The sequence below is a fragment of the Epinephelus fuscoguttatus genome, linkage group LG11 (genome assembly GCF_011397635.1).
Source record: "Epinephelus fuscoguttatus linkage group LG11, E.fuscoguttatus.final_Chr_v1".
Classification (NCBI taxonomy): Eukaryota; Metazoa; Chordata; class Actinopteri; order Perciformes; family Serranidae; genus Epinephelus; species Epinephelus fuscoguttatus.
In genome coordinates, this window is record NC_064762.1 from 10,974,941 (window position 1) to 11,000,650 (window position 25,710).

Here is a 25,710-nt window from a genome sequence, read left to right on the forward strand (position 1 = left end):
CAGTGGCTCGTGTTACCTGTCAGCGTTTTATAGTCGAGCAGATCAAAGAGAACGATGGCGACTCCCGACCATGTGATGATCAGAGCCACAACCAGCAGCCAGGCCATCGGTGAACTGAAGGTCAGAATGACTTCATCCAAGAATGACTTCTGATTGGTCTGAGCAGGAGATGCTTCCTCCCCACCGTTGGTTTGACTGCTCATTGTTGAAGCGAGCTGAGGGCGGGAGAGAAGTTTGAAACATTAAGACGTGAATATGAAAAATAAAGCCAGAAAATAAAGAGAGACATTAAAGAAGTGTAGAAGAAAAGTGGAAGAGGCTCAGTCTGTATGTCCTTCGCATATCTCAGGAGCCATTCATCAGATGCACTTCAAACTTGGTGGCTGTATTACTGGAGACCAAAAAGACATGAGCTGGTGCATTTTAGACATGTGATACATTCAGTATCAATAAACTTTGAATAAACACACAACCAGCACTCTGTACAGCAGCGGGGGCAGGGCGAGTTCACTTTTGCTGCTAGATGCTGTATACTAATGTTAAGACCGAACTCAAAAACTACTTGGCTAAGTTTATAAAAAGGATTATGTTTTAAAATAAGAACATTTGTTACCTAATGTATATATGTAATAGAGTGACATCTGTGCATAACGATGAACAGTAATGAACGTTAGTTATGTAACAATGTGACAAAGGTACGTTAATTAGGTAAAGTTAAAATGACGTTGATTTTTGGTTTCAAACAGGACACGAACAGTCCTCTGGGTCAAAGTCTTGTTTTGGTTAGTGGAGCACCCATTTAAAGGAGCTATATGTAAGAAATCTAAAGCAAATAGTTGTAAAATCCTCCTAACGTCACAGAGACGAAGGAATAATGTTCATATAACATACTGATCTCACCGACAACAATAGTACAGCCAGAATATTCGCATTTAAAAAAAAAATTTACGGTCCGCAAATCATGTTTATGTTTTGAATTTGTGTTTTGGCCTGTTGTGCCACCCACCGCCGTCTACCAGTCACACAGTCAGTAGAGTCTCAGCATCAGTTACAGTAACGACTGAGCTACAGCAGCACGGCAAGCAGCATTAGCAGTGTCCCAGTACATAGCATTAGCAGTCTCCTCAGCTGTATCCCGGCAGCAGCGTTAGCAGCAGAGAAGCCGGACTTGCTCGAACGGTCCGCTGGAAAATCGAAGATCAAGGACGTGGTGACGCGGCCCTGCCACGGCATCTGCCCGTGGGCAAACAAATCAGTCTCCAGCGTGCCGCTGTCCAGCAACCTCGAATCTGTAGGGGAGGGGGGACGGACACGACTCGCGGTAGTATTTTGAATTTGAGTACAGTAACCGTTTGGACCACATTCTTACATACAGCGCCTTTAAAACATGCGTTCAGTGATTTATTTTTTTTTGGCCACTTGGTGGCAGCAAAAACAAACTGTAAAGACATATTATCACCTTTTAGGTTAATATGGTGAACTTGCAAACTACTGCTTATTTTCACATCTAGCATACGCAGTGCAACTAGTTAGCATGTTTTATTATTCTGTCGTAGCTGTAGTAGCTTTGGTAGTAACCAAAACAGTTAAGTTGCCAACCTGAAAACCCAAACAATGAGCTGAAAGACAGTAGAAAAGCTATGTAGAGCTGACAGGATCTGCAGAGTCTGATGGTTATTTTTGTGGGTGCATCACTATGAGCAACACATTTTACATGCAAGTAGTTGTTTGATCTATCTTTTATATAATATATTGATTATAGCAGCTTTATACTGTGGGGAGTGTGTGTGTGTGAGAGTGTAATCTTGAAATCAGGTTTCTTATAATATGCCCTTTAAACTTTTTTTTTTTTTTTTGCTGAGACAGCAGTTTCCTATATTTCTCTAAATTTGCTGATACCACCATTAAAATTGTCAGTATCTATTAACATCTTTAGGAATTAGAGGGCAATGCAATTCGCATTTGATTTGGAAGGTTATGATTAAAAGAGATTTTTGGCTGCAGCAACAAACTGACTGACTGTGGTGGTGTTTCATGAGGACAGGAAGGAGAATTTGTTTTAAAACAAACCTGTTACACAGCCCAGTCACCAGAAGAATTGGCATTATATGTTTCTGCAAACCATAAATACTTTACATTTGCACTTTTCTTACATATCATATCAGTGTTTCTAATGTGGTGTGATACATAAGCTGACCTTTGTTATCAGGAGCTGGAGGGGATGGTGGATGGTGTGAGACTCAGGCGAGATGCCTGCCAAGTTGCAGATCATTGCAGACCACTGTTCAAGTAATCTCTCAAAACAGATTCTGCAAAAAAAAAATTTTTTCTTTTTTTTACCGATGGATTTCCAGATTGCTGTTCAAGACCAACAACATCGGTTGTTTTTTGTCAACTCTTTGCAGTGTTTCCCAGCTGCGTTTGCGGCACTGAACCTGGGTGTTTCTTAGCAGCACACTGAATTGTTCCCCAGTGGTGTCTGAGCCTATTAACCTGGGTGTTTTTCTACTGACCAGTCCCTCCTTTCCAGCAGCTTTTGTGCCACTAAACGTGGGTGTTCAAACCTCCTGAGACCTCAGCTCCTATTTGGTATACATGTTTAATGTCTCCTAGCTATTTGGGATCAGTAGGACCTGATACATATATAAAACAAAACAATGTCTTTGAACAGGAAATAGTTTTGAAGAAAAAAAAGATGTCCTCATCTGGGGTGTGTGTGATAAAGTATAAAACTGATCACCTGAACATTGTTGTGCAAAAACTAAATTACAAATAATGCAACAAACCCTCTGTGATTTGTTTATTTAGAAACTCTGCATGAATTTTCCTTGATCCATACTCCAAGCTAGGATTGTCCTTATGTCTGAAGGAACAGTCTGTCGCACCTAATCAGTCCCAACGTCCTCAAATAAGAGGATAATAAAAGCTTGTTACTGTTGTAACAACTGGACTGTACTGTTGTTGTTACTGTCAAATTTGTTGCCATATCAAACTACAAACATTATCAATCATAAATAAGCAAGTTCCAACCATAAAATGTGATCAGGTTTTGGACCTTAAACACTTTGGTGTCAGAATCGGCTGCAGACTGACTTGGCAGAGATGGTTGCCATCTTGTTTTAACATGGGTTAGTGTATTGTGCTCTTACTACCACAAGATGGCACAAAAAAGAGTCCATGAATGAGGACAAGTGGTCTGAGTTAAGTAGAATGAAGTTTAAGGTCCAACAAACACAGAATGTGATGTCCTCATATGAGGGCACAGGGTCTCAGGAGGATAAGCCGTAAAAGTAGAGTTTCAGCATATCCACTACAAAGCCGTGCACACATGTAATGCATTCCTGGATCGCAGAAACATACAGTGCAAAATATTTTTCTCTGGCAACTGGGTTGTATTAAAATAATTCTAAATAAACTACAGAAACTTTTGGAGTATTGTGGAGATGGAAGGTTCACTTTGTATTGATGCCTCCTGGTGTCTAAACCACAGACTGTATAAGATAATGGACCACCCTGACGTCACCTTTTGGTTTGTGATCTCCTGGTTTGAAGCCTTGAATTTGACATTTTGGTCATCGCCATCCTGGTTTTACAGAGCCCCACCCCTAAATATGCATAACTTTAAGCCTTAATAAAATGCAAACAGGTGGGTCATATAAATTAAAAAGTTGTCATGAAAGTTAAAATTAACTTAAGAGACCAACATCATTTTTTGTACCAGCCTGTAAACATGTTTATTTCTGCTGTAAAATTGGGGGTCATAACATGGGGTCTGTGGTGATTGACTCGCTTTTGAAGCCAGCCTCATGTGGCCATTAGGGGAACTGCAGTTTTTGGCACTTTTTAGTAACTAGCCTATATTTTAGCTGCTACTGGTTGCTAACTGGCTGAATTGTTTGGACGTGTACACAGAAAATTACTTCCAATCTTTACCAATGCTGTATATCATTACTTGTTTATTTTTTTCACCACTGTCTTTAGTATAACCAGTATAACTTCCCAATGATTATCAACACAAACTTACAATAAATACAGTCGTATACAATTTACTCCAAGCATCAGCAACACCTGTGCTTACTGGCATGAACTTTAATACTATGGTCTGCCTTAGTCGATGACATAAGCCACCATGGTGGGATCCTACATTTCACACTAATCAAACATATGGCTCCCACAGCGTCTTTTTTCATCTCTGGAGGTTGTGACTTGATCACATCACAGGATTATAAACCATAATGGTGTTGATATAAGCCTGACTTGTGATACTTGTGATACTTCACTGCTGAGTCCAATTTGTGTTCATTTTAATCTGTGTTTGGTGAATAATATCAGCATATGTAAAACAGGCATGTCTGTTGCAGTCATGTGTCTTTTGATTAATGCTCCCAGCAGCTGTTTATTCACACGGATGTCAGTGAATCACTCAAGTATGTTTTCTGCGAGGATGAGGAGGAGAAAGAGTGGGAGACAGACAGAGATTACCCGGGGTGATGAGGAGATTAAATTCCATCTCACTTTGAAAAATCTGCTCTACAAGACGAATTACTTCTCTAAAGAAAGTTTTCATCATTGTATGGCAGTGGGGCCGCGTGCCATAATATGATTATGTCCCCGCGTTAGGTTGTTTGTGTTCATTATGCGCCGTGCTGCGATCAACGCCTGAGATGATTTATTTTTCCTTCTGTTTCTCCGCCTGCCTCTCACACAGCTTATCTGCAAATATAAAGTGATCGCTACACTGTTGTGGAGATCTGAATTAAAATAGGGACTGACTCACTTGGAAGAAATATGCCCTTCTCAAGGTTATTAATGAGGCCCCTGAAGGATGCTGATCCACGTGAGTCCTGTAAGCTCTGTGCTGGTCCAGCTGAGGCATTTCACACCGTTCATTATGACAGCCTCGTTGACACAATTAGGTGGCGGCTTGGACTCTAATGGTTCTCATCTTCACCGTCAATTAATAGAAGCTGACTGTAGATTGGTGACAATGTTCCCCTCTCTCCTCATTAAAAAAATAGCTGTACCTTGAGGCACATTTCAGGCTTTTCCTCAACGTATAAATATATACTTCCACTTGAGTAAATTTCTTAGATGATAACTTATGATGTAGCCTGTGCACTCAAACCCAGCTGACACGCTCGGCTGCAGAAGATCACGATTAATCAGAGATTCAGCAACAAGTATTAGAGCTTGATGCAAAATGCAAGAGCGCTTAAGCACGGCTGGATCAACCTGTTAGAGGGCCTGAGGGCAGAATTTCAATATTAGGCCCCAAAATCCCTCCGTCCACCCACAACCCACCCGCTGTGTACGAATACCTCCAAGCTCCCATCAATGGAAGTGCACTCATTACACTATACGTGGCAGAATTAGATTATCAGAATGAGTTGTTTTGTTTTGTAGATTCTCTCCTCGTGTATCATGTCTGGTTTTACTTCCTGTCTTTGTGTTTTCCCATCTGTTTTCTGTCACACCTGTCTTGTTAGTCCTTCCCTGCTCCCAGAGTCTTCCCTTCACACCTGTTCTGTGTTAGTCTTGTTTGCTCCACCCTAGTGTTCCCCACCACACCCTTGTTGTTCATCAATCCCCATTTCCCTTTCCCTTCCTTTTGCCCGTGTCCTCCTACTCCAGCTGTGTCTCGTTCTTTCAATTCGTTTTCTGTGTATATATACCGGTGTGTTTCCCTTTGTTCCTTGTCAGTTTGTCTGTGTTCATCCAGGTGTTCATGGTGTCATTTTGTCCTGGTCTCTCATGCTCCATTTTGGATTTCTTGACTGTGTTCATTGTGCTTCCCTGATTTGTTTCAGTTTCATTTTGGTTCTCCTTTCCTTTTGCCTGCCTGTTTCCAGGATTTTTTTTATCATCATCAAAGCTTGCCTTCTGCCTCCTGCTCTGCATTTGGGTCCTTACTGAACTGTTTATGACAGTTGATAGCTAATATTGTATTGACTAGTATTGTCATCACTCTGCCTTCTTTAAAGCCAAAGATGTTAAGTGATAACGATATAGCTGATATTCAGGAATAGTCGTCTTTAAGTTGTCTTCTTTCTGATGAAACTTAACTGCCACAATATCAGGCTAGGTACCTTGACAAGATGCCTGTCAAGCTGCAGACCACTGTTGGAAAATAGCAACAAAACTGTTTTCACTGGGGATAGTGCCATAAAAAGCAGTTGTTTTTAAACAACGCATCGCTGAATAGCCATAGTTTTTTACTAGGGCATCACTGTGTTTCCAGCTGGAATTGTGCCACAAAAACTGTTTTTTAAGCCTAAACATGATCTTTTCCTAACCATAACTAAGTGGAGTTGTACCTAAACCTAACCACAAGTTAACCACAGCACTGTTGAAACATAACGTTTCATAAAAATGTGTGACTGTACAACACGTTCTCATCCCAGGTTGTCACATTTCACCGTTTTGTCAGTGGCCATCCATGTCTACACATTATGAACTAGGTATCCTTCTGTGTTTGCTGTTGATGTTCAAGGACGCTGCTACCACTGACGAGACGTCAATAAAAGCACATGGTTCAGTTTAGAAAAAAATATCATGGTTTGGCTCTGCATTCATACAGGAAGCAAACACCAGGCTCTTGGGTGAAAGTCCAAGGTTTGTTGGACCCATCCACCACCCCTCCCACCTGCTCTAGGGACTTTACAGTTATATTAGATTGTCACTGGCAGCGTTTCAATCTGACGCCGTTCACCACTGATCATACCCCTGTGACAGGTGCTGTCCGGCCGCTTTAGGAACTAACGCTGTCCATCCACATACACTGCCGTGACAGCTGCTGTTCGGGCAACTTACAGCATATCATAACGCTGCAAAAGGTTACTTCCAGTCGTGTTACATACTGATGCCACCCGGCAGTGTATCATACTGCCGCTAAAGGTGTTTCTTATTCCAACAACTTTGTAATGAGAACGGGCTGAAATGTAACGTATCTGTGTTGTGCAGAAATATATACCAACATTTTTTCTTACGTTGTTAAAATAAGATGTTTCAACATATCCACTACATAACAGCATGCAAATGTGACAGATCCGTGGATAACAAAAACATACAGTGCCAACATTTATCCTGGTGATGGGTTACCCATAACAAATCTCACCGTAACAGAAGGGGGTTAATCCATTAAGGTTTGTTTATTAAAAAGGTTTCATGCCACAGGTAGTGGAAGGCATGGTTTGATTGCACAACTGATTAGGTGACTTAGGCCTAATCCCAATACCCCCCTCCCCCGTCCACTACCCCTTGGCCCTCAAAATGAAGCAACGATGGGTAGGGGTAGAAATCTTTCCCTAGGAATTGGGACACCACTCACTACGTCACTGCATCAGTTACGTTCAGGCATACGTAACTATTCTAAACAGGAAGCTGCGAGCCATCTAGATTTTCATCCGGCATCTACAGTGGAGTCTCATTCATCCTACCGATCGCGTTTGCCGCATTCATCATGCTTCATTTGATGAACGACAGACGACAGGGGACTTCTGCTAGCTAGCTAACCAGCTAACATTACAAGGCAGCATAGTTATACTAGCAGGCATGTTATCGTATCAATTTTGCAGAACAGGACAGATGACGGACGCCAGACAGTGCGAGCTAGCTAGCGAGCTAGCTAACAAGCAACCTGACGACAGTAACGTTAGCTATGTATGAACTTTTTTCCCCGTCTCTTGCTCGGTGGTAGCCATGGCGGCGTCTACCCCTCGCTGGCAAGTCAGCATCTGAAAGCCCTCGTTTCTTAGGGCTAGTTTCATATCCACTACCCCTCGTTATGCCCCCTACCCCTACATGCAAAAAGGAATTGGGACACCACTACCCCTTGCGGGAACGCGCAAATGTAGGGGTAGGGCCAAGGGGTAGCGCTAAGGGGGCGTATTGGGACGGGCCCTTGATCCGGCTGTGTTTTAGGCAGCATTTATACCTGACCTTTTCCTGGTGTCAGACTGTTGGGTGCCGAACAGAAGGGAAGTGTTACTATTTTGGTGGCAGGACACCTTCCTCTGTGGATTGTGACTGTCTGCTTTTTTCTGTCAGTGAGATGGGGAGCAGTTTGTCAGTAGCTGTTTTTGGAACAGCTATCCCAGGGGCATCCATGAGTTTTTGTGCGTCGCCTATTGCAGTTTGTTTTACAGACTCACTGGGTTCATGCTTCATCCAACTGCCGAAGAACCACAGGAAGACTGGGGTTGAGTTTTAGCTAGCTCAGGTAGGTAGTTAGGGAGAAACTGTCTGGATCAGCTGCTGTAAAGATCTGACCATAATGACATTGTAGTTGCAGAGAAAATATCTAGAGATGAGATTATAAATGAGGTTTTGTCATCTTTGATCTAACAAGTGTTGCAGAGAAGTCAGTGCCTGTGTCGTTGTCTTTGCCAGCAGTTGTGCAGACAGCTGGTTTGACTTCTGAGCAGCAGAAAGAGCTGTTAGCTATGCAGTTTGAGCAGAAGTCAAAGTTAAAAGTAGACAGAGAAAAGCAGCTTGAATTAGAGAAACTTCAGCAGGCAGAGAAGCTTGAGCTGGAGAGGCAGAGCACTGAGAGGATGCAATTGGAGTTGGAGGAGTCTAGATTGCACTTAATCAGTGAGGGGAAGCACTCTTGGGGGGTCTAATACAGAAGTTTCTGCTCCTGCTGGGTCTGCACCAAGTGGTGTTGATGTTATTGGTAATCTGCGTTTGGTGCCCAAGTTTAATGAGCGTGATCCTTATGCTTTTTGTTACTTTTCACTGAACATTATTACGTCATTCTGTTCTCAACAAATTATACTATGTGAATAATTCATTCACCAAGATCTGATGTGTGATTTTATCTATCTATCTATCTATCTATCTATCTATCTATCTATCTATCTATCTATCTATCTATCTATCTATCTATCTGGTATAAATGTGATCCAGGGTGGTTGTGTAATGTGAACAATTGAAGTGTTTTGATTCAGCAGCTGTTCTCTGGCTGACCTTTCTGTTGCTGCATTCAGATAACAAACTACAAAATCAATTTAACATAATTCTGCCCACGCACACTCGAATGTGCATTTGTGTGTGCATCTGATTCAAGAAAGCTAACCATTGATCGTGTGAACAACAGCCGGGGTGTGTGTCATTTCAGAAGCAGAGCTGAGAGCGCCTGCGTATGTGTGTGTGTGTGTGTGTGTGATATAAAAGCCAACCATTGATCTAGTGAAGCCCTGGCAACGGCTGGTCAGGCCAACACATTGATCCACAGCAGGTAAAACAGTCACGATGTCACAATGACAGAAGGTTGGAGCGCAGTGTGAACGTCCTACAGCAGAGAGAGGAGGGAAAGCTGCACTGTGCAATCATCCACTTCACCGCTGTGCTCCAAAGTGTCTAATTACAGTATCGTTCTCTTATGTAGGACTGTGTTTTATAGTTAAGTCAAAGTGTGAGTCACTGTCTGCAAACATTTTTCCCTTTTAGTGCGTTATGTGTCTGTCCTGATGACCCAGCCCACCTGTTGCTACCACAGAGTGCGTCACACACACACACACACACACACACACACACACACACACACACACACCAAACACACACAAGGACACCACCAACTGCTGCCTCCTCCACACCAAAGGAATGAACAGAATTAGAACGATGTGGGTGCAGGCTACTAACTGGTGTTTGAGGGCAAATGAAAGGCGACAAAGGCGCCGTGGAGAGTGTGAGTCATTAAAAGCATTGGTTCTCGATACAAGTGCAAAAACTTAATGACAAATATGCATGGTGCTGCTTATGAAGATGTCTTGTTCGGGGGGGGGGGGGGGGGTAATAACGTGTACATGTCAGTGGGAAATATAGCACTTTTAATTCTACATTTATCTGACAGCTAGAGTTATGTTACTGTTTGGATTAAGATTTAGCATTTAAAATTATATGACAAGATTACAAAACAAAATTTCCCCTTTAACATTTTCAGACAGTTTCAATTGGTCTTCATTTCATTAACCTTTTTTTCCATGACAAAGACAAGATGTTGACAAGCTAAAAATAGATCTTGGATAATAAAAACTATGACGAAATCTATGTTTAGTTTTCACTGATGAGATGGTCACTCAAAATAACCCAGCTGGCAGTGGATGTCAATGTGATGGAAAAAGACATTTGACTCTTACTTTGGACAGAGGTTAAAGTTTGGTTGGAATGAAAGTTTTGCAGATGTAGGGCTTTGCTCTCCATACCATACATCTAAATATTGTTATTCTACGTCAAGATGTTGCTGGCATTAGACGTTTGGAAGCTCTAAATGGTCAGGCTCTGTCATATCTTAGAGAGCTCATAGTGCCATATTATCCCACCAGAACACTGTGCTCTGAGAACGCAGGGTTACTCGTGGTCCCTAAAGTCTCCAAAAGTAGATCAGGAGCCAGAGCCTTTAGCTATCAGGCTCCTCTCCTGTGGAATCATCTTCCTGTTGCAGTTCGGGAGGCAGACACCGTCTCCACATTTAAGACTAGACTTAAGACTTTCCTCTTTGATAAAGCTTATAGTTAGGGCTGGCTCAGGCTTGCCTTGTACCAGCCCCGGCTTCTTCTCCGGAGCCTTTGTGCTCCACTGTCTCTCAGGTTAACTCATATCGCAGCGGTGCCTGGATGGTGTGATGTGTGTGGTTGTGCTGCTGCCGTGGTCCTGCCAGATGCCTCCTGCTGCTGCTGTTATCATTAGTCATTAGTCATACTTCTACTGTTATTATACACGTATGATTATTGTCACACATGTAGTATACTATCAGACATTTATATATACTTTCAACATATTGTACCACAATAGCCTGTAATATTAATTATATTATTACTTTCATTATTGCTGTTGTAAGCTACTGTCATTACTAAGGGAGACAATAAAGATCTTATCTTATCTTATCTTACTGTCTCTTTCTGTCTCTGTCTCATTGTGTCATACGGATTACTGTTAATTTATTATGTTGATCTGTTCTGTACAACATCTATTGCACATCTGTCCATCCTGGAAGAGGGATCCCTCCTCATTTGCTCTTCCTGAGGTTTCTACTGTTTTTTTTCTCCCCCATTAAAGGGTTTTTTTGGGGGGAGTTTTTCCTGATCAGCTGCGAGGGTCCAAAGGACAGAGGGATGTCGTATGCTGTAAAGCCCTGTGAGGCAAATTGTGATTTGTGATATTGGGCTTTATACATAAAATATAATAACTTCAAAGGTACTGCATGCTCAAAATATAAGCACAGCATGGTCAACTCAAGCCCAACAAGCAACAACAGATGGACATATTGACCTGAATGTAACACTGCTTAGTGATACTAACACAATGTAGTGTCCAACTTTACACTCGTAAAGGTTAACTAAACGTCCCCTGTGTTTTAAGCAGCTCAACGTACTCTGGTGGTAACTCAGTTCACACTGACAGTAAATGCAAATAACTGGTCTTGTGAGAACCATCAGGCAGTGCTTTGAAGCTGAACTTGCCAATCAAAAGACACCTTTCTTTATCCATGTCCGCTCACAGAGGTTTGTTCCTGCTACTGCTGCATTGCTTCCTGGTTTCCCAAACTACAGGATGGGCCGAGGGTCATAATTACAGAAGGCACGTGTTAATCGCACCTCAGAATAATTAGTGGCATTAATAGGAATTTGTGTTGACTCGTTAACTTTGACAGCCCTATTAACAACACAGCTAAAGACCAACAAAATAAAAAAACTTTATCTGTCATTATTCTTTGTCAAACTGACGTCGTCCTGTCATTAAACCTTGGTCAGCTGATGTCACAACCTACATTATACCAAATATCAACATCTAATGTTGGTGGCCAGTTGGGGAGAGGAGAGGAGAATTGTAAATAACATTCATTCATTCATTTTCCGTAACCGCTTATCCTGTTGGGGGTCACAGGTGGGCTGGAGCCTATCCCAGCTGACATTCGGCAAAGGCAGGGTACACCCTGGACAGGTCAGCAGACTATCACAGGGCTGACACATAGAGACAGACAACCATTCACACTCACATTCACACCTACGGACAATTTAGAGTCACCAATTAACCTGCATGTCTTTGGACTGTGGGAGGAAGCTGGAGTACCTGGAGAAAACCCACGCTGACACAGGGAGAACATGCAAACCCTGGGTTCAAGCCAGGAACTCTCTTGCTGTGAGGCGACAATGTTAACGTCTGCATCACTATTTTAAAAATGGCTTAATGGCCGAGAACAGCCGTGCTTGCGATTATTTCTATCGCCGTATAAGCAGTATGAGATAAGACCACCACCATGTTGGTGGTAGATAGCTGGAGCCAGAATGCTAGCCTGCAATACACTCACACCTGAGTAGCGTCAGCTGCTAGCGTGAGTTGTGAGCTGTAATTCGGTGGTAAAAACACAGCCGTGTGGTCTGACTGTGGACGGTGGAGCTTGTTAGCAGAGTGAGCAGCAGGACAAAGTCCAGTTTTAATCCCCACCCCTGAGAGAAGACATGAGTTTAAAACTCCAGATGAATATTTCAGATTTAGAAAGAATTCAGGCTGAAATAAAATTACTTTTTAATGCTGCTTAACAGTGAGATCAATAAGTCAGAGCTTACAATGAAGCTGGGCACAGATTATTGTCTCAAATTATTTATACTAGTTTGAGATGATCAACAAGTCTGTGCTCATAAATCAGCCATTAAACCTTTCAAAAACCCTGCTGAAGAAATGCAGGGGTGTGAGTGAGTATATGTTATCTGTAGTTATGGATAAAATTATGCCCAAATTAAATTTTAACGTGATACAACCTGACAATGTGATTCCAATTTCAAGTACCTTAATTAGTGGAACTTGAATTAGTTAAAGACAAAAAACATTTTGACTATGGGGTGTCTGTGGCTTAGTGGATAGAGCAGGCGCCCCATGCACAAGGCTGTTGCTGCAGGGGGGTTCGACTCCAGCCTTTGACCATTTCCTGCATGTCACTCCCCCCTCACACGTGTCTGTCGTGTCAATTAAAGACTAAAATGCCCCAAAAAAAATATCTTTAAACAAAAAACATTTTGACTAAAACTTGACTGAAACTGTACTAAAAACCAAAACTAGACTCAGATTACGAAGGACAAAAATGAATAAAATGTCACTAAAACTAAAGACTAAGACTGCATCAAAAATAGCTGATTAAAATTAACATTGATTTCACTGAAATAACTGTTTCAAGGCCCAAAGAGGTAAAATTATTTGATATTTCATGAAAATTAAAGAACAGAAAAAACTGCCAGAGGTGAACACAAATTCATATAGCAGACCGTCTCCCATTAATCGTGTCCTGACCCCTTGGAGTTACAGCTGAGTTGATGTGTTCAGCTTATGTGCACTGATAAAAAAAAGCCTCTTGGTTACATCTGAGCAATTACACTATGGCACTGTTAGAAGACAGAAATAAAAGAGAGAAACAAAAGGTAACAGATCATTAAAAGATCACATCACAGCAAATATTTTCAAATGCAGTTGTTTCCCACCTGGGGGTCGGGACCCCCTTCTGATCCCAAGATACGTCTGAGACATCCCAAGATGATACAAGAGAAAAGAAAGAAACAGTATTACACATTTTCTCATTAAATACTGAATTCTTTCAACTCCTCAGGTCTCTAAGAATTCCTGATATTAAACAATTAGTCTTTGATTGAACAGGGGGCTTGATCTGTGCAAAGGAGGAACAAGCACCGAACACACTGCCTCATTTTAAGGAGTCACAAGCCAAAAATGTTGGAGACAAATGGTCACAACAGGTGTGAAGGAAAATGAGGAGTGGACTGTGAGTGAGTTGCTTTTCTCAGTACATTTTCTACTGATAGTGTGCAAGAGTGCAACCCTTTTTAACTGATCATTTAAAAAGGTTTTGTTAATCTCTTGTGTACATTTTCAAGATGTAATAATCAAATATTTGATGTAATAAATGTACTACAGTATGTAAGTGGCAACAGAGCAAAAAATCAGCATTTAGTCATGAAGGGAAAAATATCAAAGTATATTTTGTTCTACAAAGTTAAAAAATAAGATTTTTTCAATGTTTTAACGTTAATTATTATAATAATTGACACTGATTAATCGCGTTCCGTGGTGCCCTTTGTCCCAGTGCATCACTGAGGGCCACAGTGACTTTGTCACATGATGGAGGTGAGCTAGGTCTCACTCCAAAGTCACTGAAATCCAGCGCTTGGGCAGTGGCTTACAGCGTCAGAAGCTAACAAACAAAGGCATCCTTTAATGTCGGCAGGATACACGGCTGGTTGCAGTTATAGTTTAACAGCGCCTGGGGGCGTCAGGGGGAAACACAATGGGACGAGGATGAAAGTTAAGGCAGCAAAAATGGGGTGAGTGGAGGGGTAGTGTATGGGTCTAACAAACGCCGACTTTCACCCGAGAGAGAGGTGTTTGTGTCCCATAATATTCTAAAGCCAAACCCTGTTCTTTTTTCCTAAACGTAACCACGTGCTTTTCAGTGGCGGCTGCTGGTCTTTCAAGGAGGGGAAGCTCATTCGGCCTTCATCATAAAATGTGTCCGTTTATTTATACGTAAATTCTACCCTCTGGGGCTGCTGTGCGAGGCTAGTGTGTCTGCCTGTGAGTGCTCTGGGACGGTGGAGGGGCTCACAGCAGCACCTGCTGCTCGTTGGGGACAGTAACTGCAGAGCGACAGAAGTCTCCAAACACGAGTACAGCCTCCAGTAACACCAGAACAAGATGCTAGATTTGTCGCTAGTCGTTTTTAACGAAGAAAAAGTCACTAAGAGGATTGGAAAAGTCTCCAGATCACCTCAGAACAACGGAACGAAATGAAACTTGAAAAATGCTCCGGTGGTTTATATTTCAAGATTGCTGATTCGCTCATTTCGCTGTCAATCAAAAAGGGATTCAGCCTCAGACAGATCATCCAATCATCATGCAGAAGCACAGCATCCAGTCCAGCCGAGGCCAGCCCACTGCCCCATAGACCCCCAGAGACGCTGAGCGTCTGATGGGCGGGACAAAACCGAGCATTTATCCAATGACTGTCTAGTTTCGCTGCAGTGGAACAACCCACTCTGTGCTTCCCCACTGAAGTCTTTGGACGCTGAGCCTCCACTGTTTAATGCACTGTGACGCTACGGGAATGAATGAGAAGAAAGTCGCGTCAGTGACCTGTGATCAGTAGCTGATTCTGAACAAAAGTTGAACACATTCTAGCGCATATTTAGTCAGTGACATGTAAACACAACAGTACATATTTGACCACTTATTTTTTGACATTTTAGGGGAAACTGAGCTTCCCTTGCAGTCTTAGAGCAATCGCCACTGGTGCTTTTGTTGTTGAAGGAAAAGAAATGTCAGTGCATGGTGTAGTACCGACAAAATGCGTTTATTTTGAAAGAGACAGTAAATTTCCCGTGAAAACGTAAGTGTATCTTGAAAGAAGACAATGCATGTAACAGGCAGAACTTGACACTTGTCCCAGAACATCAACAACCAACACACCCAGGGTACCTTGCACGTCATATGTGGACATGGAAAGTCAGTGACCAAACATTGATATGTGACGAGGTTGGAGTGAGAATGTGTTGTGGAGGCAGACGATAAGACGCTGCTTGGCCCCATGAATTAAACATTTACATTTAAAAAACGCCCATATGGAACTGTAGATAGGGTTACCATTCTCTGTGAGTACGAAATCTTTGTAGCATCGGAGTACGTCAAGCCTGAAATATCCCCTCAACACAAAGCATTTAGCAGCAAACCCGGACGTCCGGGCTAGCACAGCCTCTGATGCTAGCGTTAGCAGCCAGCCTCGTCAAGCCACACTTGACCAGTTGTTCAGACTGAGTAAGTCTATGCAGACCATTTTTCGGAGGTAGAGGACAGGGGGACAGCTGTGTCCGAAAACCAGTATCTTTACTGTGAAACATGTCAGAATTAATGCTTTCATAGCAGAAGTTGATGTATATGATTGATTTAGATTAATTAATCACAGAACATGTAGTTAATTAGATTAATTTCTTTAATCGCTTCTCAGTTCTTGTTGTTACTTCACATTTTATTTCTCAGCTTGACCACTTCTTGAAATCCCAGTTTTTAAATATTTTGTTTTTCTTTTATTGTATTGTATTTTTTAAAGCAACTTGTGACTGGTTTTTAAAGGCCCATTGTTTTTTTTTTATTATAAATGTGAAGATAAATCAATGTGACTTAGGTAATGTGTGCAGCACACTTCAACACCTAAGAGAAGACATGATTAAGTATCAACAGGATCTTTATCTAACACAACTAGTCATTCGTTTTGATTTATTTGATTGTAACATTAAAATTCCTTAAGCACCATTAAAATTGCAGTTCCTGACTTTATAAAGTTTGGGTGTATCTCATCAGTAGCAGCTAACCTTTAACAGGTGTTTTAAATGGCAATAAGGCAGAATAACTGCACAGACCTCCAGCATTTCATAACATCAGCGTCAGATCATTATTATAAAGTTCAGCCACAGTGACATGGATTTTTACACTACCTTGGGCTTTGAGTCTGCTGGATGTTCAGTGATAACCTTCAGTCCTTCAAAGACTCTGGAAATGCACCGTTACCATAGAAACGCGCATGTAACTCCTTCGTTAAATCCTCTTTGGCCCCGCTTGATTGTGAGAAAAAGACGATGGAGGCAACACTCAAATCCGGCAGCAAAAAGCGCACAGCAATTGTGGTTAAGCTGGATCACAGCAGGTCTAAAAATACACTAAAACCATCCCCACAGGAGAAAAATCCAAGGAACGAAATCCAGTAAATACTTCTTTGTTTTTTGCTTTTATTGTTCTCGTTAATTTCAAAATTCTGCACGGTTTCAGTTTGTTTCCAGGAAATTCTTGAGTCAAAGTTTCAGAGCTTAAGCTGGTTAACTGCTGAGCAAGTGGGACAGAAAGAGAGAGGCCGACAGAGAGGAGAGGGGTTGACCTACTGAGAGTCACCCTGCCCCCTCTGAGGGTCCAAAATAGAGAGACAGTGGGAGTGAAGGAAGGGGAGAGACAGAGGAGTGGAAGAAACCTGGGTGTATAGGAGCAAAAGATCAAGAGAAGGAGACAGGAGGAAAGAATAAAGTGAAGACATGAAGGTCTAACAGTCTCCTGTGCTGTGTGTATCAGAAACACAGAACGTATTAATCATGTTATAATGATGGAGGCAGCCAGCGGCAGCGAACAGCTGATGTTCCATCAGTGTTTCCTCCTCCAAGAGGCTCATTACTCCATTCCTGACCTCACCTTTACTGACCTGTCCAATCCCCGTACACCTGTAAAGTGACTGAAGTGGTGCCATCATTAATTTTCTTTCATTTATCATAGTATTATTTGACAGTGTTAAAGGTCCAGTGTGTAGGATTGGGGGGGATATGCTGGTGGAAATGGAATATAATTGGTATATTTTCTTAATAAGAATAAGAATTGTTGTGTTTTTGTTACATTAGAATGAGTCTTTTTACATCTATATAGGGAGTGGGTCCTCATCTACGGAGATTGCCATGTTGAACTGCCATGTTTCTACAGTAGAGACCAGAATGGGCAAACCAAATTCCATTTCTACTTTCTATGGTTTCAGCTCTATTAGATAGGACAGTTTAAGTATAAGGGGGGGTGGGTGATAAGGGGTACAGGCTGGAATTGAAGCCACAGCAGCAAGGACACTGCCTTTGTACACAGGAGACACAAACAGAACGAATTCAGGCTTTAGAATCTTACGGGACACAAACGCTGCTCTCTTGGGTGAAAGTCTGTTTGTTGGACCCATCCACCACTCCTCCCACCCACCCCACTTGGACTTTTGACGCCTTAACTTTTGTTCTTGTCCTGCCACGTTTCCCTCTGACACCGCTGGGCGCATTTAAACTATTATGGCAACCAGCCGTGTATTAAAGGGCAGCTTTTTTCAACAGTGTCTGACGCCGCAAGTCACTGCCCAAGCGATGGATTTCTTCAGAGTGAGACCAGGATGGCCAAACAGCATCAAAGAATCACTTGGATGCGAAACTGCTTTATTCAGTGTTTTTACCAATTTTAATCACCTGGTATATTTATTTTAAAGAGGAGAACACCTCCCTATAAAAACCTCCTGAATGTCTGGATCAGAAATAACCTGAGCACACATTTGCAGGTGCTGCGCTAGTGGCCTAGTGGGCAAGCCAAAGAGCGTAGCAGAAACACTGATTTGTAACGTGGAACTGCTTTGTGAAATATTTTTACCGGTTAAAATCTACTGGTCTGTTTGTTTTGGAGAGGAAGAGACCTCTGTGGATGCTCCTGGTAAAAACCTCCTGAGTAAATACTGAAGGAATTCTAACCGGGAGAAGTTTCAGCTGGTTGCAATCTGCAGTTCTCACCACTAGATGTCACTAAATCTCACACATTGTCCCTTAGAATAATTGGTAGGTCCCCAAATAACAACAGCACCAGCACTTTTTACACAGCAGGAGACCAAATATATTAATTTGTGCCCACAGCTACAACTACAACAAAAATAAAGTCCTCACAACTTCAAACTTCTAAACCTCCCCTCCATTCTTGCACCTCCTCCAGGGGAAACTTATTTCCTCCTAAGTGCCCTGCCTTGTCAAGCAGAGGTCAAAGTGAGGAGTAAATAAGTGAATAAATATCTAGTTGAGCCCCATGTGACTTCTTAAGCCCTGTCAGAACCTGTTTTTGAGGCCCAGTTTAAACGAGGGTGTGTGTGTGTGTGTGTGTGTGCAGTGGGAAGGAGTAACCTGACCCCCAGTCTTGCCCTGGGAGCCTGCACTGCAGAGGCTATAATTAGAGATACAGACAGCAGCTGGTGTTAACATTGGACTGGACTGCTTTATATGTAGGGCACACAGAGGGGGCTGAGGGCTGGAGGACACAACACACACACACACACACACACACAAGCAAACACACAAAAACCACATACACACAAAATTTAGGTCCTATCTTGTGTAAGCTCGTACACAGTAAAAAGTAAGGGACTGTGAAAATTATCAGAGTGGAGCTTAACTTTACGATTCACTTCCCAAACATTATTAAAATGCAGTCATTTCAGATTTCCTTCATTTTCAGGCTGATTTTGTGGATTTGGAGCTAAATGTTGTGTCTGGGCCACGTCGTGTATTAATGATACTTGTTACCTGGAGAGGTTGGAAAAAGATGTACGTTTCTTCCCTGTTCCAAAACCAAAATCAAACCCTGAAAAGTGTAGGGTTAGCTAGCTAGCTACTGAAGATATAGCCTGCTGAATGTATACACATGCTGCTTTTGCTTTTTAATGATTATAACAGTTAAACAAAGACGGACCCTGCTGTACAGGAACTAGTGAAGGGAAGCAGGGAAACTTTGCTGATATTCAACCAGCTCTGTGTCATCACAGTGTGTGCAGATGAACATGTTTGACTTCCCCCGGAGATCCCTGCCCGTCTGGCGGTGGAGGTCCAGGTGCTGGCAGTGGCACAGGTGTGAAGCCAAATACTGTTCATCTGCGCACACTGTGATGCCACACAGCTGGTTCAATATAGGCAAAGTTTCCCTTTATATTCATTGTCTTGTGTGGCGATCAGCAGTGATGTGGTGGTTCACTTTTACACTGTGATCTGTAGCCTATAGTTCGGCTTTAGCTTCTAACTATCTTTGTCTTTTTAACCTGTTGTTGCTGCTGAGTCAGTTTGACATCCTGGATATATCCTTCAAACACAGACTGTAGACCCCTCTGTCTGCTTCTCTCTGGAATCACTGTACAAGAACAGAGAAACTAAAAAAAAGTTTGGTTTAGAAACAACACATTTCAGCCATGTGACAAACTAACAAAGAACCGAAGCTCCCTGTTGCTTTAATGTTCACTCAGGCTCAGTCAAGGTGCTGATTACAAGGCTCAGCCACCTAATAAATGTTTACCGTTGGCCTCATTTGGATTTTTAGTTATTTATCTTACATTTCGTTTTTTGTCAGATAGCTGCCACACACACACACACACACACACACACACACACACACACACCAACACCCGAGAGAGATGCTCTGATGAAACCAACCATCCAAAGTAATTCTGATGAAACTAACAGCAATCAACAAGAACAACGCTCGTATCTGTGCTACAGTACTCTGTGTGTGTGTGTGTGTGTGTGTGTGTGTGTGTTTGACAGAGAGAAACATCCTGAATTATTCTTCCCTCCATGTGTAACTGGAGATATTAAAGAGTTAACTACAGAAATGTTCTGGTAGCTGTGAGATTTTGAAAGGTTTTGTGATACTTTGCTTCTGAGCATCACTGAGTTGAAGGATATTTTTGTCTCTCTGACGTTCTCAGCTCTTCACAGCTCCTTTGGGCCCTGTCGAAGGTTCAGAACCTCGGACAGCGGCAGAGATATCCGGTCCTGCTGTTTTTTTGAGAAAGTTTTTCATATATTTAGAGATTCTGAGTCACAATTTTAAGAAAGTTTCTCACTATTCTGAGATACTGAGTCAATATTTTCATACTTAGTCATTATTTTGTGAACGCTTCTCATTATTTTGAGATACCAAGGTATAATTTCAAGAAAATTTCTCATTATTTTAAGAGAGTTCTCACTATTCTGAGATACTGAGTTATTATTTTCACATGGATTCTCAAGTTCTTGAGATACTAAATAATTTTTTCAAAGGCTTTTTTCATTATTTTAAATCACTAAGTATTTTTTTTAAAGAAAGCTTCTTATTATTTTAAGATACAAAGATATAATTTTAAGAAAGTTTCTCATCATTGTAAGAAGGTTTCTCATTATTTTAAAACACTAAGTATTTTTTTTTCAGTGAAGTTTCTCATTATTTTGAGAAAGTTTTTTATTAATCTAAGATACTGAGTCATTATTTTAACAAAGTTTCTCGTAATTTTAAAACACTATGTAATTTTTTTAAAGGAAGCTTCTCATTATTTTTAGATAATTTTAAGAAAACTTATCTTTATTTTAATAAAGTTACTCATTATTTTGAGACAATAAGTCTTTTTTTTTAAAAAAAGTTTCTCATTAATTTGAACAAGTTTCACATTGTTTTGAGATACTTAGTCATTATTTTCATACTAAGACATTATTTTGCGGAAGCTTCTCATTATTTTGAAGTACTGAGTGATTTTTCAAGAAAGTTTCTCATTAATTTGAGATACTAAGTCAAACGTTTCTGTCATGATCCTGTGTTTTCGTTTATATTATGTTATCCTATGGACTTTGTTTTCTGATTGTGTTCCTTGTTTCATGTTCATTATTCATGTTTAATGTGTTTCCTGTTTTATTTTGTAGATTATCTCCTCATGTGTCATGTCTGGTTTTACTTCCTGTCTTTGTGTGTTTTCCCGCCTGTTTCCTGTCACACCTGTCTCGTTAGTCCTTCCCTGTTCCCTTCACACCTGTTCTGTATTAGTCTTGTTTGCCCCACCCGAGTGTTCCCCTCCACACCTTTGTTGTTAGCCAATCCCCATTTCCCTCCTTTTGCCCGTGTCCTCCTCCTCCAGCTGTGTCGTGTTCTTTCAGTTAGTTTTCTGTGCGTATACCTGTGTGTTTCCCTTTGTTCCTGGTCAGTTCATCTGTGTTCATCCCTGTGTTCTTGGTGTCGTTCCATGCTCTGTTTTACACCGTATTATCCCAGTTGGTTTTCGGTTAGTTTTGGGGGGTTTTGTCATTTGGACTTTCTGTAACCTGCCTGTTCTGGATGTTTTTTTTATCAGCTTTATTAAAGTTTGCTTTTTGTTAAACCTCAAACCTGCCTGCTGCTCTGCATTTGGGTCCTTCCTGAACTGATTCGTGACAGTTTCTGAGATACAGAGTCATTATTCTATCAACATTTCTCATTATTTTGAAATGCTACGTAATTCTTAAGAAAGTTTCTGATTATTTTGAGATACTGAGTCATTATTTTTGTTCTAAGTCATTATTTTGAAAGTTTTCACATTGCTTTGAGATACTGAGTCATGATTTCAGGAAAGTTTTTCATTATAAAGACTTATAGGGTCTTTTCTTTAATCACACTGGTAGACACAGTCTTCCATACCTTTCAGCAAGCTTGAAGGTTACAGTGTTAACCATACATGTTCTTGTTTGTCGCTATTGACATGACCTTAAGTGACACCTTTGAGACTCCAATTACTGTTTGTCCAAACATCTGAGTGCACTAAAAGCTTTTTTTTGTTGGTTACCAGTAAGTCAGAAAATTGATTTTTCTACTTTTCTACAGAACCTGACATGTGGTGTGGGCCCTGTAGAACACGAAGGTCTCCTGACTTGTGTCTGCAGACTGGAGGGTTAATACAAAATGCTAGTACCTTGTGGTGTCATGGCCACCGAGTGGTTAAGGTGCACATCAGGGTTAAGAAAGGGGAGCTCTTGTCCAGTGAGGGTGGGGTGGTTTCCACAGACCACACTGTTACAGATTTCATATAGGGATTATTTTATAAGCAGGATGGAGAAAATTGCAGACATTGGATGTTGGATTGTCCAAAGTAATTTTTCAATGATGTACCACAAACTAAATCCATTCACTTCCACTGTATTGGTGGAATTTCAGAGAATCTGAAATTGAATCTGACTATCTAAATATGGGGTGCCGTTTGTAAACTGGTTCACGCTGAAATTAACAGCAACATTTTGCCACATTTAGCTTCAAATGGTTCAGAAGTTTTTTAAAGTCACTTTTTACCACATTTACAGCAAAATTTGAAATATGTTAAATATAATGTCACTGTTAAATCGAAATATGAAATGTTAAACCTAAATGTTAAATCGAAATGTTAAATGTTAAATCTAAATCTAAATGTTAAATCTAAATGTTAAATATTAGATCTAAATGTTAAATGTAAATCTAAATGTTAAATGTTAAATCTAAATGTTAAATCTAAATCTAAATGTTTTAGATTTAAATCTAAATCTAAAACATTTAGATTTAGATTTCAATCTAAATGTTAAATGTTAAATCTAAATCTAATGTTAAATTTACATCTAATGTTAAATGTTAAATATAATTATTAAATCTAAATGTGCTTGGAGAAACTAAATACTTAGCTAATAAGCAAATGTGCACTGCCAGTCAGCGAAAGTACCAAAATAAAAGCCTGGGTAGTCAGACTGTGTTTATGCCAACATGTCAGCGATTAAGCTGAAAACATTGGAAGGGCTGTTTTGGCCACAATTCAGAGATTCAGCAGTGTATTGAAATGTGAAATGTGAAATTCAGCAGCAGTATCCACCAATATATTTAACATATTTCAAATATTGCTGTTAATGTGGTAAAAAGTGACTTTAAAAAATTCACACCACTTTTCTAAACGTTGTTTGAAGCTAAATGTGGCAAAATGTTGCTGTTAATTTCAGAGTGAGCCACTTTACAAACAGCACCCCATATCTAAATGGCCAAACAGAACATTTTTATATAATTTTCTCATTCATCTATTTTGAGGGGGACATTTGGGTGAAGCAAACCTTTAAATCACATCCCCAATTCCAAAAAAGTCTGGACACTGTGCATTTAAAAATTTAAAAACAGAGTGCTATCATTTGTAAATCCTTGTTGACATGTACAGTATTCTTAGGAGGTATGCAGACATAGAGGGGTGATGCTGATGGGTTGGTTTATGTATTTATCTGGGCTTGGTTGAGCTGGGGTTTGTTTATTTAATATCTAAGGCAAGTTGTTGACAATTTCCTCTTTAAATGAGACGTGAATAGTGAGAAGGCGGTCAGATTATATACGTGTACGCTTCTTCCTGCTCCTTTTGAGCATGTCTGTTGATGTTTGATTTGTTTAAATTTTTTTGTTTTGCTCAAAATAAAGGCATTCATTCATTCAAAAGATTTAACGTTGCTGAAACTGGGATCAGTGTAAACAGCTCATCTGTGCAGAAAAGCAACTTCACAAGGGAACCGTGAGATCACAGCGCCATGTGTAAGTACACTTGTAATGGATAAAAGCAACCGAAGTGTTGATGAACGTGTAAACTTTATTTTAAGTGTAACTTAATGAGACGTTAAGTCTCCTGTGAAGCCCAAGATGAGCGTGTGATGACACCCGCTGCAGTTGAGCTAATCTGATAAATTGCAAACAGTCACAAAAGGTTTTGTTGTACCTGTTAGAATGGGAGACATCACACCTTTAATGTTCATTCATTAAGTTTGTTAACCTGAGCGGAGGTCTTAATACCCACAGCAAGTGAAAGCACCGGAGCACGGCCTTTAAATAGAACAGAGCCTCATTAATATTATAAGTTACACCTGCGTTCTTCCTGTGCTATAACACGTCAAAATAAAGGAAGACAGAAGTAGATTAAGAAAGAAAAGCTGTGTGGATTGACAGACATCTTTGTCACTGTGACAACATGAGAAGAGAATAAATACGGCATATCATTAATTATCTGGTGAGACTGTTCGACAGTATGTGATAATAAGACTGTGACAGTCTACAGGAACATGATGAAGTGTCGCAGTAATGAGATCTTTTTCTTCTCCTGTCAAATTAAGACATATATCATAAAGTATCTCCATTTCATGTAGCTTTATACTTCTGCAACACATCTCAGAGGCAAACATTTCACTTGTCACTTCACTGCTTTTGTCTAGTCTCTTTTCAAATTACAATTTTTCATGCCCCTCTTGTCCAGTGAAAGCTGTGTATTTCTAAATTTGGTGAATTTGAAATTGATATAGGATTAAATGTTTTATATGTTGTTGAACAGCAAGCACTTGAAAATGTTTTAAATGTTCTTCTCATTATCATTGTGATTGTGTGACAATAAACTAAACTTGAACTTGTGAAAATAAGCACAGAGTTAAACATCTAACACATGCACCAAAGGTTTTTCAGACGGGGAACAAATGGCACACCTAGGGCTCTAGTTTCACAGACCGGGCGAGGCGGGGGCGCAGCGCACCTGCGCTTCGCCAACTGGGTGTGGCCAGGCGGATTTTGAAAGTTTGGCATACCGTGCGCCTGGCGCAGCTACTCCTCTTTCCCACCTCCGTCCCTCCTACCTGCGCAAGTTGGAAAGAGGGAGGAGAGAAGTCGTGGAGTGAGTTTTACACACATCACACCAATCAAATGAGCCCCTCTCCTCGCCCTTAAATGTGCTGCGCGAAAGCGTAATGAGTTTACTCAATTCGTCATGGCAGAAGAGAGCAGCAGCGTCAGACAGCCAAACTTCTCCCAGGAGGAAACTGATGTTTTGGTCCGGGAGGTCCAAGCTCGTAGTGTCCGAATATACGGAACTGTGAGCAGACCTCCACGGGCTGATGATGCAAAGGTAGCCTGGGAGGAGGTCACCACAATTGTAAATCAATGTTGTGTTTCTCTCTTGTCTCACTCTGTTTCTTTTCTTTTGGCTTTTCTAAGATGACAGATGCTGAATATATACTCCCTATCTGATGCTGTGGCTGTTTGTGGTTGGCTGAGAGGGATGTGAACTCATTAGTTTGTGTTAATCAAATCAGGTTGGGTTTCCATTATGCGTGCCAAACGTGCCAAACGGTGCCAATCCCCTTTGATCTGACATCAGATGTGACGGGACAGTCGATATAGAGATACATTTATGTGCTGATTGCAGATAGTTGCATTGAATAGTGGTTCTTTGGGTATTTATTGCATTGTTAATGTGCCTGATATTCTGGAAACCTGCCTGTGAGGTTTTGGTGACGTGTGCGCACTGTCTGCCGGTCAGCCTAACTTCAGCTTACACCGGCTGCGCTCCGCCTGCGCTGACAG

At 41.0% G+C, this 25,710-nt stretch overlaps 1 protein-coding gene across 2 annotated transcripts in view; it reads right to left on the reverse strand.

Moving 5' to 3' along the window:
- LOC125896762 (triadin-like) overlaps nucleotides 1–16,951 on the reverse strand; it is a 33,293-nt gene extending 16,342 nt beyond the window's left edge. The window contains exons 1-3 of one of the 2 annotated variants that reach the window (XM_049589618.1): nucleotides 16,494–16,951; nucleotides 2,198–2,309; nucleotides 17–215 (exon numbers count right to left, since the gene is read on the reverse strand). In XM_049589618.1, the coding sequence (XP_049445575.1) occupies nucleotides 17–215; nucleotides 2,198–2,272 (274 nt within the window). In that variant the 5' untranslated portion in view covers nucleotides 2,273–2,309; nucleotides 16,494–16,951. The remainder of the gene's footprint in view (nucleotides 1–16; nucleotides 216–2,197; nucleotides 2,310–16,493) is intronic. The other variant, XM_049589620.1, reaches the window with a different exon arrangement.
- Between the last annotated feature and the right edge of the window lie 8,759 nt (nucleotides 16,952–25,710).